Source organism: Stegodyphus dumicola, chromosome 4 (genome assembly GCF_044657685.1).
Source record: "Stegodyphus dumicola isolate Sdum_Otavi_A_Nest chromosome 4, ASM4465768v1".
NCBI classification, from domain to species: Eukaryota; Metazoa; Arthropoda; class Arachnida; order Araneae; family Eresidae; genus Stegodyphus; species Stegodyphus dumicola.
Genome location: NC_140771.1, coordinates 152,894,833 through 152,912,497, shown reverse-complemented (window position 1 = coordinate 152,912,497; position 17,665 = coordinate 152,894,833). Strand labels below are relative to the sequence as shown.

The following is a 17,665-nucleotide window of genomic DNA, read 5'->3' as shown; positions in this document are numbered from 1 at the left end:
CAACGGGTAAATTTCATTTTACTGAATTTTGCGTAAAATAATACCAATGAACCATTGCAAATTATTTTCAGAACTTTTTTTTTAATCTAAAAGGGCTATTAGTTTTGAAATGTGACTTCATATCGTCCGTCGTAAACTTGTTTCGCTTTTCATTCAAGTCTTGCCATTTGGCAAAATTTAACATATTTACCTTTAAAATCTAATATATTATTGACTAACAAGCCAAGCTATTTAAAAGCATTACACACAGTTCTTAACAATGCTTTTTTTAATTTTTAATCTGATTGATTTAAAATGCATTTAATTCATGATATATCTAATTGAAAACATTTTAATATTTCTACAAAATTACATGATATATTTCTTCATTTTTCAAATACATAGAAGATATATAACTTTCTGGTGTCAGTATCTTATAAAATGTTTTGCTATTTCCACTGCCCCATCTGTATTGATAATCTATGCATTCATAAACTTTTAGCCTCTTTGAGTGACTGCTAAAATCTGAGGCCTTTCAGATTTTTTTTTTTTTTTTTTTTAATTTTGTGAGCAGAAAGATAGAATTTTAGAAGAGCTTCTTGAGTTACCTTTTGAATGATATAACGAATTGTTAACATAATGTCAAATTTTTACTACTAAATATTAAATATATAAAAAAGCCTGCAGCATTCTCATGTTATGAAAACATATTTATTTATTCTGAGGCTAGGAATTGATTTAGTTTTAAAAATACAGTTTATTCCTTTTAACAATTTCCCAACAGTGTCATCAAAACACTATAAATTCCTTACATGTTTTAAAGAAAGATGATTCATTTATGTAAAGATTATTAAATGGGTAATTTTATTATTCAATTTTTAATACAAATTAACTGAAATTAGAAACTGTTTTTGTAAAATAATTTAATTATGAATAATTCAATTTGGGGGCTATTGGATGTTTAAAAATGATCAAAAGATTTTTAATATCTTAAAAATAAAAGCAAAATTTTCAGTTTTAATATTTTGTATTAATAATTCATTTTAATTTCCTTGCTCAGTTTTAATATATTCACAAATTCAGATTTAAAAACTAAATAAGTTGTATAAATATTTTCAACATTTCTGATTTTTCCATAGTAACCATAGGAGAACGATTTGAGACTATCTGTGTAAAAAAAAAGTAGGTTTTAAATCATCACACCTTCACATACTTTCACTGGAATTTTCCTCTGTATATATACTGGGATGTGACACTAAGCAGTTGAGAGTATGTATTTAAGAGGTTAAAGGGATATTGTAACTAGTGTTTCAAATCCTGATAACATCCCATACGCTGTCGGTGGGATGTAGATAGGATGTCCTAAGGATATACTGGGATGTAACATTAAGCGCTCAGGAGGATATGTTTAGGAGGAAATTGGGATATTACGGGATGTCCTGAGGATGTAGTAAGTAGGACTTTAAATCCTAATAACATCCCATATGCTGTCGATGGGACATAGATAGGATGTTTTTAGGATATAATGGGATGTGCTTAGGAGGTTTGTGGGATATCCCAAGATGTTCTGAGGATGTAGTAAGTAGGAGTTCATATCCTAATAACATCCCGCACGCTGTCGATGGGACTTGGTTAGGATGTCCTGAAGATATCCCGGGATGTGACATTAAGCACTCGGGAGGAGGTGTTTAGGAGGTTCGCGGGATATTCCGGGATGTCCTGAGGATGTGCGCATATCCCGCGAGCAACATCCTTGGGATATCCCAAGGATGTTTCCAAGGATGTTTTTGTGCTATGTGGGGAAAATTGCGTATAATTCAATATTCCATACAAGAAAGTCATGTGGTGTACACATCAGAGTTTTTTTAATTGATTAAGGCTAAAAATGGACGTAACCATTTTTCTACAATCTAAAGTTAAATGTCAAACTTCTGAATGAAAGTCACAAAGATCATTGAAAGGTTTAGTGTTCATCTTCAGAAATTGGATACTAAAAGCAGTGTTTAAAAGTTTCACTATAAAAGACATACTGTCATCAGAAGTATTTATTTGATTAATCTGAAGCCTTACTGAACAGGATTCACCTTATCTGGACTAAATACTATAAGAGCATCTCGCTTTATCAACCATTAGAATATTTGACTAATAAATCAATTGACCTATTCAATTATTGATTATTTTTGTTTTATCAGCATGTATGATCTAATTTCGAATTATAGTTAATATTGAAAGGGCAATTTTTTAACAATAAAAAATGTGACATCATTTTCAGACATATTTCAAAATTGCTCACAGAAATAATTTTAGACATTGCTAGACTATGCATTCACTATATTAATACCACTATGCCAATAGAATGTACTTCAATTTAAATATAGGTAAATTCTATTGTTTTTGTTCTTATTTTAAGACATTTGTCTTATTAAATGGGAAAGAAATACAACAATATCAAATTAAAAGCTAGACAAAAAAGCAAGACATTTTTGCTTCTGAAGAGTAGGGACCTGAATCTAATGCTTTCACAATCAATAACGTTTATTCAAAATCTATGTCAAACTAAGATTGCTTTTTTTCTTTAATTTCAAATCTGTCCTATTACATAATTGTCAGACTGCATATTATAATAGGCAAAATTTTTCAAGAAAATGGTTAAATAAACTACTTTTGGATAAATTTACATTAAACAATAAATAAATGTAAAACCTAGATAGCTAAGGCAAAAAAAAATTATTTTATATTTTATATATATATATATTTTACCTTTTGCAACAGTTTTCTCATTAACTGCTTCTTTGTCAGCAATCTAAAAAAAAATTATTCTGTGTTATAAAAATAGGAATGCTCATTAAATTTTGAACAAATTATTAACTAATAAACAAATAGAGTATAATTTTAACTTTGGTTAAAATCTGCATAAGCTATATTTTTACACAATGAGAAAATCAAATATGAGAAAAATTTTTAAAAAATTCAGATTTTTATAACCCAGCTTTTTTGAAAATAATATTAATAATAATATTTTGACAAATTTAAGCATCTTTCCAGGTGCTATATAAGCTAAAAGTAAATACACAGCTAATTCCTATAACTGACTAAATTGGAAAGTTATTCATTGGAAAGAATCTTAAAAGAACAGTTCCCAGTTATAAAATAAAAACCATCTTTTGATTTTTAGAACACGCTAGATAACTGGAACAGTTGGAATACCAAGAAAACAACATTTGGCATAATGTGATTTTGGTGTTACCATGGCTAGATCTGTTTCCCCATAATTGAGGGGAGGGAAATCACATTTAATGTTTTTATACATATAATAATACTGCAAAGCAATACAACTTTATGCTGCTCTCAGCAAACAATTCTAATTATTGATAATAAAATCAAAAGTCGTTAATTCGGACACCTATAATCCGGACCTCAAAGCTACAAACTTTCTGCGCATGCGTCAAGTAGGTGTTCACGCATGCGCGTAAGACCTTTATGGCTGCGCATATGCATGTGCGCGTTTAATGTATAACGGACGGTATATGCTAAAATTATCTAATTATCTATTTCAGTTAATGTTGCAAATTGCGCTGTTCTTTAATCTTCGAATTGGATCGAATTGGAATTATATAAAAGTAAGCTTGAACTTTCGATTATGTCAAATAGAATTTCCGATACATATTTACTAATATGTAAAGGATCTACAAAGCGAAAGTATGTTTTGATGACCATCAAACAAAAAATGGAATTGCTGCAAAAAAATGGATAAAGGCATATCCTTTGTTTCTCTAACTATTCTGAAATCTGTTTATCAATTTCACGCTGCTCTGCGGCGCAGGGGGGGTGCAGCGGTGCGCAATGAATTGGAAGTTGATCTGTCAGCACTATCCTTATCTTCAGGGCAGATTTTTTTATTTTATTTGGCTTACAATTCCTTACTAAAAGTAGTATTTCATCTCGATGTACTCCGTCTTTGATATGATTTAAATCAAATTCCTTGTCATTATAATCCGCTTCCGATAGCTAAGAAAGCGACACAGAGGTTATAGAAAACGAAAAAATTTTGATTGACAAATTAGTCAGTATTTTTGACACAGCAATTATAGGACTTGAACAGCGGAGCTTTGTAACTGAAGAAATTATGTCTGTTTATAGAATTAAAGAGAAAGTATTATCACATAAAACAAAGCAACTTAAACAACTTACATTGAAAGAAATGTTTAATAAAGTAAACAAATAAATATTAAGCTTTTTTTTTTTTTTTTTTAAATTTTGATACCCTTTAGATCATAATTGTTCTTTTTCCGTAAATTACGGTTTCTTATTCTTAATTTTATTATTTCCGAATGCCATATTACTTTACTTTTTATTACATTTCTATTATGCCTTTTTAAAACCCAAGTGTAGTCAGTCAATATTTTGGTGCTCAGTTTTCCTAAATGGCATACATCTATCCCGATAAAAAAAAGTTTTACATGCTTCTATAGTTTGACTGCTTCAGCCGTGATCATAAGCGCAAACACTTATGTGCCATTCAGATCAATTTATTCGTCAAATAAGGAGGATGGATATGCATCAATGTAATAGGAATTTTTCCTTGTTAATTTTCAGTGTTCAAAGAGCACATACTTAAGGAGGCAGAAAATTATTATTAAGTAATCTAAGCTGATATATTAATCATGATTTGTAATTAACTATTTGATTACATTGTGTTTAATTATATGTATTAATTTATTAGCCCAAAGGGGCTAAGTCCCTGAAGGACTAATGTTTTCGCTTTGCCCTGGTTCACTATAAATGTCCGTTTCACTTTTCAAACTGTTGCCACCAAATGTTAGAGTCCTGCATTATATTTGAAGAAATGAAATAATGAAAAATCTGCATAAATGTATGTATATTTCTCGCATTGCGATAAAACAACGGTACATAGAGCCATCGAATTTCAATGACGTAATCCTACTGTGAATATGGGCATGTGGAAGCCCAAATTTGAAATTTGTTTTATTTTCGACTTCATATTCTGTATAACTTTAATGAATTTTTGATTAATGAACTCAATGATTTCAAAGTGAGCAATGGCAATGTTGTACAAAAAAAAAAAAAAAAAATTCCAGTGTGCGAGACTTGTATCAGAAATTCTAAAGATTTCAATTTAAAACTATTTTGTGATATTGCTCTTGAACTGAGTTTTATGGTTTAAGTGCGAAGAATGTGATATTTAATAAATAAAGGTAACAGACAAAATGTTAAAGAAAATGCTCCTTTGGACGTAATTTAAAATCTGAAAACTTTCAGATTTTAAATTACATAGATTAATTTTTTTTTTTTATTTATTTATTTATACTGGTAAAAACATGAATGTTTTCAACAAAGTGTAATAAATAATTATTATATAACTTTCATTATAAATGTATAACTGTTACATTTTATTGAATGATTTTCATCATTAAATTTTAAATTATTAATTATTATTTTCATTATTCATTATCAGAATTTTTTATTAATATAGTCATTATTATAATTGATTATAATAATTTTATGATAGTAAATCATAATTATAATTGATTATAATAATTTTATGATAGTAAATAATAATTATAATATATTATTATTTTTATATTTGAGCTAAAATGCATGTGCATTTAATAAATTAACTATAATTACCATATTTGACGGCATATAAGATGCACCCTTATTTAGAAGGCCACACACATGTAAATGTAGAAAAAGTTATGTGTGTCTAGACCTTTATCCGGGATAAAAATAGCATTCAGTATTGAAAGTTAACCTGTGTCCTTCACGTATAAAGATGCAGGTAACTTTTTTGAAACCAAATTTAGGGAAAAAAGTGAGTCTTATATGCCGTCAAATACGGTATATCAAAATAAATAATCATCACATTTCACTTTGATTTCTGTGCTAAAGACTTTATGTATTTATTATACATATTGGCTGCGGAAACACGAAATTTATTTTAGAAAAAAAAAGAAAGGAAAAAATTCTTGTATAAAAGATCGCAATACTGACAAATGTAACATTAAATCAACTATGCTCTGGGCAAATTCTGTTTAAATATGGCAGAAACATGTCAACCTTTTCAACATTACTAAAAGAATACACTCACTAAAGCTATAATTCCATGAATTTTAGTGATCTTACTTTTAAAAGTAAGCTTTGAAATATGTTCTGTTTATATAAAGTTCACAAATTATGCAAAAAATACTTGGTTTAACTCTAGACTGTCCGCAAATTTATGATATTACTGTCAACTATGTAAAGTTAAAGATTTTGATACATTATGTCAACAAATGATTTCAACTTTAGACAGAGAAACTAAAACTTACACCAATGTCAAAACATGAGAAAGTTAAGTTTTCAATTACATTCGTTACCACAGGCAGGTCGTTAATTGAAACCACTTCTAATCCTATGTATATATACATATATATACGCTATATATATATATAGAACTGCTGTAACAGGCAGTTGTGCAGCTCCCTTTCTGGTTGAGATCGGCCCACCAAAAGTATCACTCTGTTGCTCGGCTCCATAAGCTGTTTTTTTATTCTTATATGTTTGTAAATTGTGCATTTTTTTGCTTTGAAAATGATTGAATTATATTTTTCTTATCTTCCAGTTAAGGTTTTTTATGCCTTTTGTTAATATGCATGCAATAGTTGTAAAATTATCAACAATTTAAAAGTTGTTTAAGTGCGGCTAAGCCTAATTTTTTACCATAGGAGCCACATTTGTTTACATTTGAAACTTAACTGAACACATTGAATTAAGCCAGTTTCTGAACCTTCAGTGTCTTTTTGCTGAGTGGAACCAAAAGTAAACTTTCAGTTTTGTTCAACGAAACATCTGCCTTCTTGTCTGCTGGCCGAACTGCTTGCTTTCACATAGGAATTCTTACTTTTATTGCTAAAACCTTTTTCTTTTCCTTTCTTAAATAATTTTTTTAACTCTGGAGTTTTATATTTTTCAATTTTTAATAAAGATATTGTGAGTTCTGTATTTTTGCCTTGCCATGAAGTAAGAACTGAATTAATTTGATGAGAAATCTCTAATGAAATTCGAGAAAATAAGTTTAAATGAAATGCAGGAAAAAATGAACCCAAGAAATCCCATTTAACACTACCACCATATTCAATAATTTGTTGTCCAAAACAATGTTTGAGAAAGCTTCACACTCCAGCTGTGTGGTGTGCAGAGGCATCATCATGTTAAAACCACAAGGACCGTTATGCAGACTGGGGAATATCATTCAGAAAGTCAAGTATGATATTCTGTAATAGTTGGAGGTACATTGCGAAAAAACAAATTGGGACAGTTCTATATCTCCCGTTCTACTGAGCCGATTGATTAAATTCAACTTGTGTTTTTTATGTCTTGAAAGCGCGACTTAGGATATGTATTAGATTTATATATAGCATTGTTCTAATATAGACATTTTGACACAAAATGGGACTTTTTTTCTGAAATGACATGCCAATTTTTTTCCATATTTCAATTCTATGACTCAAATTACGCTGAACTGCCAAGTTTTGTAAAAATCTCAGGAGTAGTTTTAAAAAATGAGCCCTCAAAATTTTAGTTTCTCAATGTTAATTGAGTTTAAAATATATTCATAAATACCTCTTTTTTAATTAAATTTATTTGATTCTTCCTTTCATATTTCGAAATTTAGGTTCATTCCAAATAACTTTCACCCATTTTTATGGCATATTTTTAAAATTTGTATTTTAAAATAATTTTTATAAATTTTTGGGGGAAAAAAATTAATTATAACCTATAAAATGTTTATCATCATTTTAAAGTAGATGTATTTCTAAGCATTTCTAAGCAAAAAATTAGAATTTTTTATTCAAAATTTCCGAAGATATACGTGAATTTATATATTGGCATGGTTTGAAATTTGGCATATTTGTTAAAAGCGATAACATCAAATGTTATCGCTCGGATTAGGCACTTTGTTAAAATTATTTTAAAGAACAATGTGACTTTTTCCCCCCTCATCCACAATGTAAAAAGGTAGGAACGGTGTCATATTTTTTCCGCACCTGCACAATGGAAGGGATAGGAAAATAGGTTGCAATATATTAAGAAGTTCCGCAAGTAAATTAATTATTCTAGGGACAAACTGAAAAAAAAAAAAAAAAAAAATGTGCCAAGTTAAATTTTCGAATTTCTGCATAAATTTCAAACCAAATTTTAAAAAATTTCACATTTACACATAATTTGGATGATAAAATTGAAATATGGTAAAAAATTGGTATCTTATGTCAAAAGAAGTCCTATTTTGTGTCAAAATACCTATGTTAGAGCTATGCTATATATAAATCTAATATATATCCTAAGTCGTGCTTTCGAGACATGAAAAACACAATTTTAATTTTGTCAATCGGCCCAGTAGAATGGGAGATAGACAACTGTCCTTTTTTTTTTCTTTACACAGCGTATCTCTGTCCGTTGAATGCGCCCTCGCAGAACACAGGTCCAAGCGCTCCTTCCGGGTATCGAACCACACGGTAATGGAGCAGCGCACTTAGCGTCTGGTGGAAAGTCCCCTCAAGGGATTTTCCAATGTCCAGTAGTCGGCATTGTGTCAGTTTAATAATCTGATACATTGAAACAGTGGCCAAACGTTGGACAGAAAATCTAAGTTACCTTCAACATTAATCAATGCCAAGTTGCACCAACGAGATCGATGCTTATTATCCATGGCAACAGTGCTTGCTGCAGAGTGACACGATAAGGATGTACACTGCTAAAAAAAAAAGGGAAAGTTCTATATCTCCCGTTCTACTGGGCTGATTCACGAAATTCAAATTGCGTTCTCCATGTCTTGAAAGCGCTACTTAGGATATATGTTAGATTTATATATAGCAGTATTCTAACATAGGTATTTTGACACAAAATCGGACTTTTTCTGAAATAACATACCAATTTTTTTACCTACGACTCAAATTATGCCTAAATATTAAATTTTGTAAAATTTGGTGCGAAATTTACAGAGAAATTCAACAATTTATGTTGTGCTTTTTATTCAGTTTGCGCCAAAATTACTTCACTTGGCAAACTTCTTAATATGTGGCAACCTATTTTCATTTCCATTTTTACATAGTGTGTGAGAGAGAAAAAATAATCAATCGTTCCTTCTTTCAAATAATGTTCTTTATCTTATATTTTTAATTATAATCATTATTAATTTTAAGCAATTTTTTCTTTTTTGAATTAATTTTAATTGTTTACGTTGCATAGTTACTTTCGAATAACTGTTTTAAAAATTTATATTTACTTATTCGAACTGCGTAGTTTAAATCAAAGGCGCATCGTTTATTATTATTTTTTCCTTCAAATAGTTTTCTTTATATTGTATTTTTAGTCATAGTTACTACTTTATGTACTTTTTAAATTTTTAGACTTTTATTTTAATTGTTAGTGTTGCATTGTCTCTTCAGATAATTATTTTAAAATTTCTATTTATTCATTCGAACTGAGCATTTTAAATATATTTATTAATATAAATTTTCCAGAATTTGATTTTATTTATTTGAATTGCGTTTCTTTCTGAAGAATACTTAAATGTAACCCAGACTACGATGGATTTGAAAACTGCATATATTAAAAGAGAAAATATAGCAAAGCACACTTAACACGCCTTTCAATGTTCCGTTCAGAAAAGATATATATATATATATAAATTAGAAAGCTGTATAACCCACATTTTAACTTAGGATGACTTGCATACACTGCTTTAAACAGTTTTATCTTTATGTCTATTGCTTTACACAATTTTATCCTACATTTGGTTTCTTAAAATGTTATTCATATTTTAGTCAAATATTTTATTTTTGAAATCGCAAGAATCAAATAAAGTTTTAAATTAAAAAACAAGTATAAATACCAAATTTTACGCAAAAATTTATTTTTTCTTCTCTTTTTCTTCAGGCATTCTGCTTCATTCTTGCTCTTTTTCTTTAGGCATTCTGCAAGTATATTAAAAAGTATCCAACTTTTCGAAACATCTTGGTATTTCTGACAATCATTTTAAATAAAGTTATCACCTTCCATTTCATAACGGCCCACAAACGGCCGAGCGGTAAAGTCGCTGAACACTGGTAGCTGACTCCGGGGTTCGAATCCCGGTAAACGGGCTGGTTGCATGGGCGTTTTCATGGATTTTCTCATGTGTAACGTGTATGCCAGCTGTTTCCCTTAGAAATTTCTTCACGAAGGCATCTTTCCTTTTAGGCAGATAGACCTGCTTTGCCGTAAATTAATAATCCAAATCAATCCATTTCCATCAGAGCCTTTATCAGTCTTTAGAGTCTAAGCATTTTGAAGGTATGAGATAAAAGAATAGACTGGTTTCATCAAGAGGTTTTGGTTTATTTTTAATTATGACAAAGCACACTGGGTCTATTTGCCTAAGGGGAGGGATGCCTTCGTGGAGGACTTTCTAAGGGAAACCGGCTCGTATAAATGTTACACGTGGGGAAAACCACGAAAATGCCCATGCAGCCAGCCCGTTCGCGGGATTCGAACCTCGGACCGAACTACCAGTATTCAGCGACTTTACCGCTCGACCGCTGTTTCATCAGGAGGAGAAAAAACGTCTTTAGGCGACATCCACATACATCACTGGATAAACTCCTGAATCTTCAACTAATTCGACTGAGAAATCATGGGATTCTCGGTTTGTAATACGATATGTTGTTCTATAACGTAATTTAAATTTATACAACCATATAGTCTAAAACGAGTCGCTCTTCACTTTAATCTGCAATGATATCGTCTTTGTCTTTTCTGTTAACCACAAGCTCAACTGATGGTATTTGCTGGTGTACATGTCCAAGTGTTTTCTCTTTGAACACTTAAATTCTTTGAAGTATACTGAAAGTATCTTCAAAAGCATCCAACATTTTTAAACATCTTGGTATGTCTGACAGCCAAATTTCCCTGCAAATTTTTGCTTACTTTTCTCCCTAATTTTCTTCTTTCCTTCTACAGTTATTCTCAGTGCTCACACAAGAAAATTAAGATTTTTTGATTGCTAAACTTCCATAAAATTTACATTCTTGTCAATTTTTTTTAAATATCAGTTATATGAATTGCGTTTCAGCTGAAGACAGATTTCATTTTCTAATCATTTTAACTATAAATAAAGTTTAAAGCAAAGTCCAAAAGATAAATATTTTCATTAAAAGATTTTTTGCTAAATGACAAAGAAATAAAACAGTCCAGCAGTGTTTATTCTGTACCACCGAGTTATCCGATTCTTATATTGACTGAAACAATCTAAATCATATTCAATCTATCATGTTTTTTTATACAATCTATAATGAGAGAGAAAAATTAGCTTTTTAAAACATTCTTTGTAAAAGAATTAATATAAAAATTTATATTTAGATATATATTTTTAAAACTGGGACTTGAACCAAACTGTCAAACTTTTAAAGTTTAATTTACATGATGGTTATAATTAAAGTTCCACTTTGAAATAGTCATAAAAGGAAAACTACCAGATCAAATGTTATCACACTTGAGAATTGTGTAAAGGAGGTTATGGGAATTTTTTCCGTAGGGAAAAAAAAAAAGAGTTCAAAAACTCACCACCAGGGGAAAATGGCGCTGCATGCAATATTGTTAAATGAAATAAGAGGTGAAAACATCAGTTTAAAAAGTGTTTAATCGTTTCCGAAACGTGTTACAAAGCATGTTCAATGTAGTGTCCAGTATTTTCCGAAAGCAAGTTAAATCTGTTACTGCATTCTCAACAGCAGCTCTTGGCATATCAGAAGGAATGTCACGGACATGTCAGTGTATCACAAACGGTGTGGAATGACTTCTATGCAATCGAATGCAGTAAGAGAATGCAATGGAACTAAGTAGATAACATGAGGGACTCCTTTGGACCAAATCAATTAAAAGCGTTTTGAATCAGTATCTTCATGTTTTAAGGCCGAATTTAGGCTTTAAAAATTACAAATTATCGATCTGTAAGAAAATGATTTCCAGATTGTATGCACTTGAGCGAGTGATTTGTGATCTCAAATTTTCTAATCGCTAATTTGTGGTTTTCACGGACGAATTTCTCCCTTACATGGATGGCGCACTCGACTTTTATCGAATGCAACGCCTTTCAATGGTAATTTGCTTACTTCAAAGTTTCTTAAGGGTGTACAACATATTAAACCCGTGCAATAAAAGGTTAAGTTAAGATTCTGACCCGCAGTACAGAATTTTGAAATCCCACCTTGGGAAAATGTACGGATTCAGCTTCTTAATGTTTTTAAGCATCATGCGAAGGCAAGCACTAACGAGATCATTTAGAGACAACTCTTCACTGAGCACAGGCACAAATATAGCAGTTATATTCCAGTCTATACAGATGGTTCAAAGTCAAAAGATCATGTCGGAATGGCATTTGTAATTGAAGATCACATGGAAGGCTGTCTTAACATCCGATCCATGCTTTCTCTGTCTTAACATCCGAACTAACTGCGATATATTATAGTCTTTTGTACATCTCAAGGCTCTGCCACAAAAAGTTTAGTTTATACAGACTCTTGTAGTGCGCTTAAATCATTAGAAGCTTTTTCGCATACTCAAAATCCAGTCATAGTGGATATTCTGAAGTTACATGTAAACCTAACGAGTCGCGGATATGATATCCTGTACTGCTGGGTTCCCGGCCATGTGGGAATAAAAGGGAATGAGCTGGCAGATATCACAGCGAAATGTGCTGTTGATCTGTCTAGTCGCCTCATCCCTTTTGGAGACATCTGTTGTGTAGTCAAAGAGACGATCCGAAAAAAATGGCAGCAACTTTGGGATGTTCAGCTTCAAAACAAGTTAAGACATGTAAAGCCTAGAATTGAGCATTGGGAATTAACTAGAAATCGTAAGGAGGAAGTTCTTTTGACTCGCCTCAGAATTGGTCACGCTAGAGTGACACATAACTACCTTTTAAAAGCTGAGAATGAACCTGTTTGTTCATATTGTAATGTTTGTCTATCTGTTCGTCATATTTTAATTGAGTGTCCCTGTTTTAACAGTCTTCGTCAGAAATATTTTAATAGCTGTGACTTACCTCTCGACCGTTTAATCGGAAGAGAGGTCAATTGTAATTTATTTTATTATTTAAAAGAGACTGGCTTTTATTACCAAATGTAATTTGTTTTGAAAACTGTGTCTTGAATTTTAATGTGTGCTTTTAAGTTTTGTTTATATGACTTCATCCTCTGGATCTGGTACATTTGTCTACTTGTTTTTATTTATTGAATTTTAATGTCATCAATTGTAATCATCCCATCTTGTGTTTGGCGCTTTATAATCATCTTTGGTTTTTGTGCCATAATCACTCACTCACTCACTCACTCACTAAGATTCTGACCCATATTTTGTTTAACAATATTGCATACAGCGCCATATCCCCCCTGGTGGTGGTGTTTCGAACTTTCATTTTTCACGAAAATAAGTTCCCATGATCTCTTACACGGTTACCAAATTTAATAACATTTGATCAAGCAGTTTTCCTTTTATGACCGATTCAAAGTGGAACTTTAATTATAACCACCCTGTATATTATTAAATTTTAATTTGAAGCTATGCGTTATACGTATATCATGCGTAAGATTTTTGCTTTTATGGAAAAAATAAAGAATCGAAGCAAATATACTTGGATAATGGACCAAAACTGAAAAAATTTCCCCTCCCACCAAATATAAAATATTGAAACTTCGACCTTGAATTTATTGGATTATCAAAATATTCAATTTGACTTATCTTCCGAGTCCTAGTTCCGACAGCAATTCCGTCAAAAATTCCACATTACTGAAGCTGAAGTAAAAGGTTTAGTATATATTTGCTGTATGTTAATAAAGTAATCAGAGTGTAATAAAAACAGATTATAGAATTTACTCTGATGCAACTTTTTGTCTGAATGCACAACATGTAATGGAAGAGAAGGCTTGTAGAGATCTGTTTTCGACATGCCTCTAAAAGTAGATGTCATACTCCTTTTGTCTCTTCAATGTCAAAAAAACTTTCCTTTGAGAGGCAACTTTAGTTTTGGGGAAAGAAAAAAAATCACAAGAAGACAAATTTGAAGAACATGCAGGACGATTGAGTACACATACTTATTTTCGGAACACAAGCGGTTCTCCGACTGGTTATTGAATAATGAAAAGATGCACTGTCATGCAATACAAAACATTTGGAATACGTTTTCTGACTGAAAACGTAAGATTAAAAGTCATCTGCTTAATTCACAGCCATTTACAAGTCAACTACTCGGGCAATTGCTGAATCGTTTTGATCCTGAGCTTGTAAGACAAACCTAATATCACTGAATTTAAACACTTCTTTAATCTTCCGTGAACGTTCCTTCTTTAGCTCATATTGCAAGAATATTATGTGAATACAATTATTGCAAAAGAAATTGAATACTCATTTTCACTACGGCTTGGTAGTTTACTAACGAGTTAACAAAACTTAAATTCTGCTTTTTGTGTCTAAGAATACAACAATATTTTAAATATTTACAAATAAAATATTAAATTGGAGATTTAATTGGAGCCTCACCAGTTGCTTAGCATTTGAAGATTGTTAAATACTAATTGTTTGTTGCGAAGTCTAACCCAGGCTGCATGCTTGGTTTTCATAGATTTCTAGGTTCTCTTTACAAAGGTTCTCTATGAAAGCATCTTAATCAAATAGCTCCCATGTTCTTTCTATGTTCTAATAACCAACTAACCTAGTTTAAGCGCTATTTCCAAGTGAAGTTACTAGCAAAACCTGAATACTCATTAAAAATCATGCAGCTTGCCAATTGGGAGTAGCATGAAAGATACGGCGCTAATAATTGAATTGCTGTTACAGTACGCTGTTTCTCAACTTAGATGGTCATTCCTTAATTAAACAGCCCACCAGCGGCCGAGCGGTAAAGACGCTGAACACTGGTAGTTCGGTCTGAGGATCGAATCCCGCAAACGGGCTGGCCGCATGGGTGTTTTCATGGTTATATGTATACACATTACACATGGGAAATGTGTAACCTGTATACGAGCCAGTTATCTAGAAAGTCCTCCATGAAGACATCCCTCCCTTTAGGCAGATTGCCCTCGTGTGCTTGGCCATAATTAAATAATCCAATCCAATCCAATCCAATCCTTATTTAAATATAATTGATTTGTAACTTCTACTAGAACTGACGGTAAGAATTGAAGTGCAAATAAATAATATCATGTGCAATCTTTATTAATATAAAATTAAAAATATTAGCACAGAAAAATATTTGCATTCAGACAGAAAGTTTTTGAAATATTTGCAATTACTTTATAAGAAGGATTTATTAATAACCGTAATAATTACTTATTATATTACTGATGATTAGGATTCAGTTCTTGACAATTGCATTTTAAATTAGAATTTTAAGGATATAATGAAAATATGCTACATACAAAAATACATTTTAGGATAAAAAATGATTTTTTATGTTTTAAAACTTCTTAAATTCATTTAATAAACATCGTATCCTTGTTGTTAATTGAATCCAGAATGTTGGGTGTCGTTTATATAATTATTCTTACTTATCCACAGAATCTGCTGACTTATCCAGCTATTAAGTAGCTGCAGATCATTTCTACATAACCATTGAACTTCCATTAATTCAGTCTCTAGAGGGTTGTATGTTTATATCATAATTTGACTTTTATAAAAATGATTATTCTAAATCTTATGTTTCTATAAAAATATACTGTGCTTTAAAAATATGGATGATAGTATCAGCCGCTCTTTCAGCCACTTCAAAAGCAACAGTTTGTTTAGAAATAAATTATGCAGTTAATGTCATAAAATTCAAATAAAAACATCAAACGAAAATTCTCAGTTTCAGACAATTCGATTTAAACGAAGTAAAGTAGCAGACGATAAAACGCCGATGTTAAAAATTTACTCTTATTTTTTTTTAAAAAAGATAGAGAGAAATTAAAAAAAAAAAAATAGTTAAAAATTTGAATAATATCATCTATAATTTAAAAAAATAGCTTTTCATATAGTATTAATAAATATTTATTATGCATCACTGAGGGAAAAAATTTCATATAATTAATTCTCCGTAAAATTTTACTTGAAATTTAAGGTTAAAAATAGCTGTGGCAATTCACTGTAACAAAAATCCATAAACCACACTTGGTGTTATAATCACTCAAAAAAAAAGATGCCAAATTTCAAAACGCGAAAATATGTAAATTCGTGTATATCTTAGAAAATTTTTAATAAAAAAGGTCTAATTTTTTGCAGGTATGCTTAGAAATACACCTACTTTAAGATGATGGTAAAAAATTTTTATACGTTATAATTCAAAATTTTTTTCAAAAAATTCATAAAAGTAATTTAAAAATAAAACACAAAAAATGGGTAAAATTTATTTGGAATGAACCTAAATTTCGAAATGTGAAAGGAAAAATAATAAAGTTTAATAAAAAAAGAGATATTAATAAATATTTTCCAAATTCAATTAACATTAAGGAGCTAAATTTTTTAGAGCTAATATTTTAAAAACTACTCGTACGATTTTTACAAAACTTGGTATTCTGGCATAATTGGAGTCATAGAATCGAAATATGGAAAAAAATTGGCATGTTATTTCAGAAAAAGTTCGATTTTGTGTCAAAATAGCTATGTTAGAATAGTGCTATATATAAATCTAATATATATTCTAAGTCACGCTTTCGAGACATGAAAAACGCAGTTTAAATTTTGTCAATCGGTCCAGTAGAACAGGAGATATAGCACTGCCCCCCCCTTTTTTTTTAGCAGTGTACATGTTACCCATGCAGTATTTGCCACACTTGGGCCTGTGCTAATCCACAAGCTATGCTGATATCTGCTGTGTGGATGGGTAAGTGGATATACTATAATACTCTCTGGCAATACATGTATACCTGCATTCGTTGGTCTGCCAGAACACGGATAATACACAGATGACTTCAAGTGTTTTCTGTTTTCTTCAGCCATTGCACTATATTTGCAATGGTAACGGCACTTGGATGTGGCCCATATGGAAAACAAGTAGTATACTTGTGCCGTATGGATCACATTTTGTTGGCAATTGCTGTAATAAACACCATCTTGCTATATTAAAAGTATGTGAAGCTCGCCATTCTCACACAGCTACAAAATTCTAACTGCAAGAAAAGATTATTTATAATACACTATTTTAAGAAATGTCCTTTTTGTAGGATCTCATTCATTTAGGATCATTCAAAATTCAATTTAATTTGCCACTCTCACAAAAGAACACAACGAATGAGATTACCAACACACAAGAAACAAAAGTTCTAAAATAAAAACACTCACGCATTCAGAATAAAATTATCTTCTGCCATCGAGATTATAATATGGTTTGAGTTATGCTGTTTGTATGAAGTGAGCGCCAAAAGCTTTTAAACTAAAATTTTAAATGCACTGGAAACTAAAGTTTTACAGACATTACAGTACAGTACAACCTCACTATCTGCAGTTGCGTATTGTTTCATTTCCAAAATGTGAATATGTGGAGTAGAAACATGCACATCAATTGCAGACATCTTTGGGTATGTAAGCGACAATTTATCTTATCCTCGTGAACCAAGTGTTGTTTCGTATAAATTAATTGATGCTCTAAAACTATTTTAATTAATTAATTTTG

The 17,665-nt window shown here is 30.9% G+C and overlaps 1 protein-coding gene across 5 annotated transcripts in view; it reads right to left on the bottom strand.

The window, feature by feature from the left end:
• The window catches only part of woc (zinc finger protein without children), a 257,267-nt gene that overhangs the window by 215,609 nt on the left and 23,993 nt on the right, over window positions 1-17,665 (bottom strand). For all 5 annotated transcript variants that reach the window (XM_085815607.1, XM_085815608.1, XM_085815609.1 and 2 more), the window contains exon 3: window positions 2,740-2,782. In XM_085815607.1, the coding sequence (XP_085671733.1) occupies window positions 2,740-2,782 (43 nt within the window). The remainder of the gene's footprint in view (window positions 1-2,739; window positions 2,783-17,665) is intronic.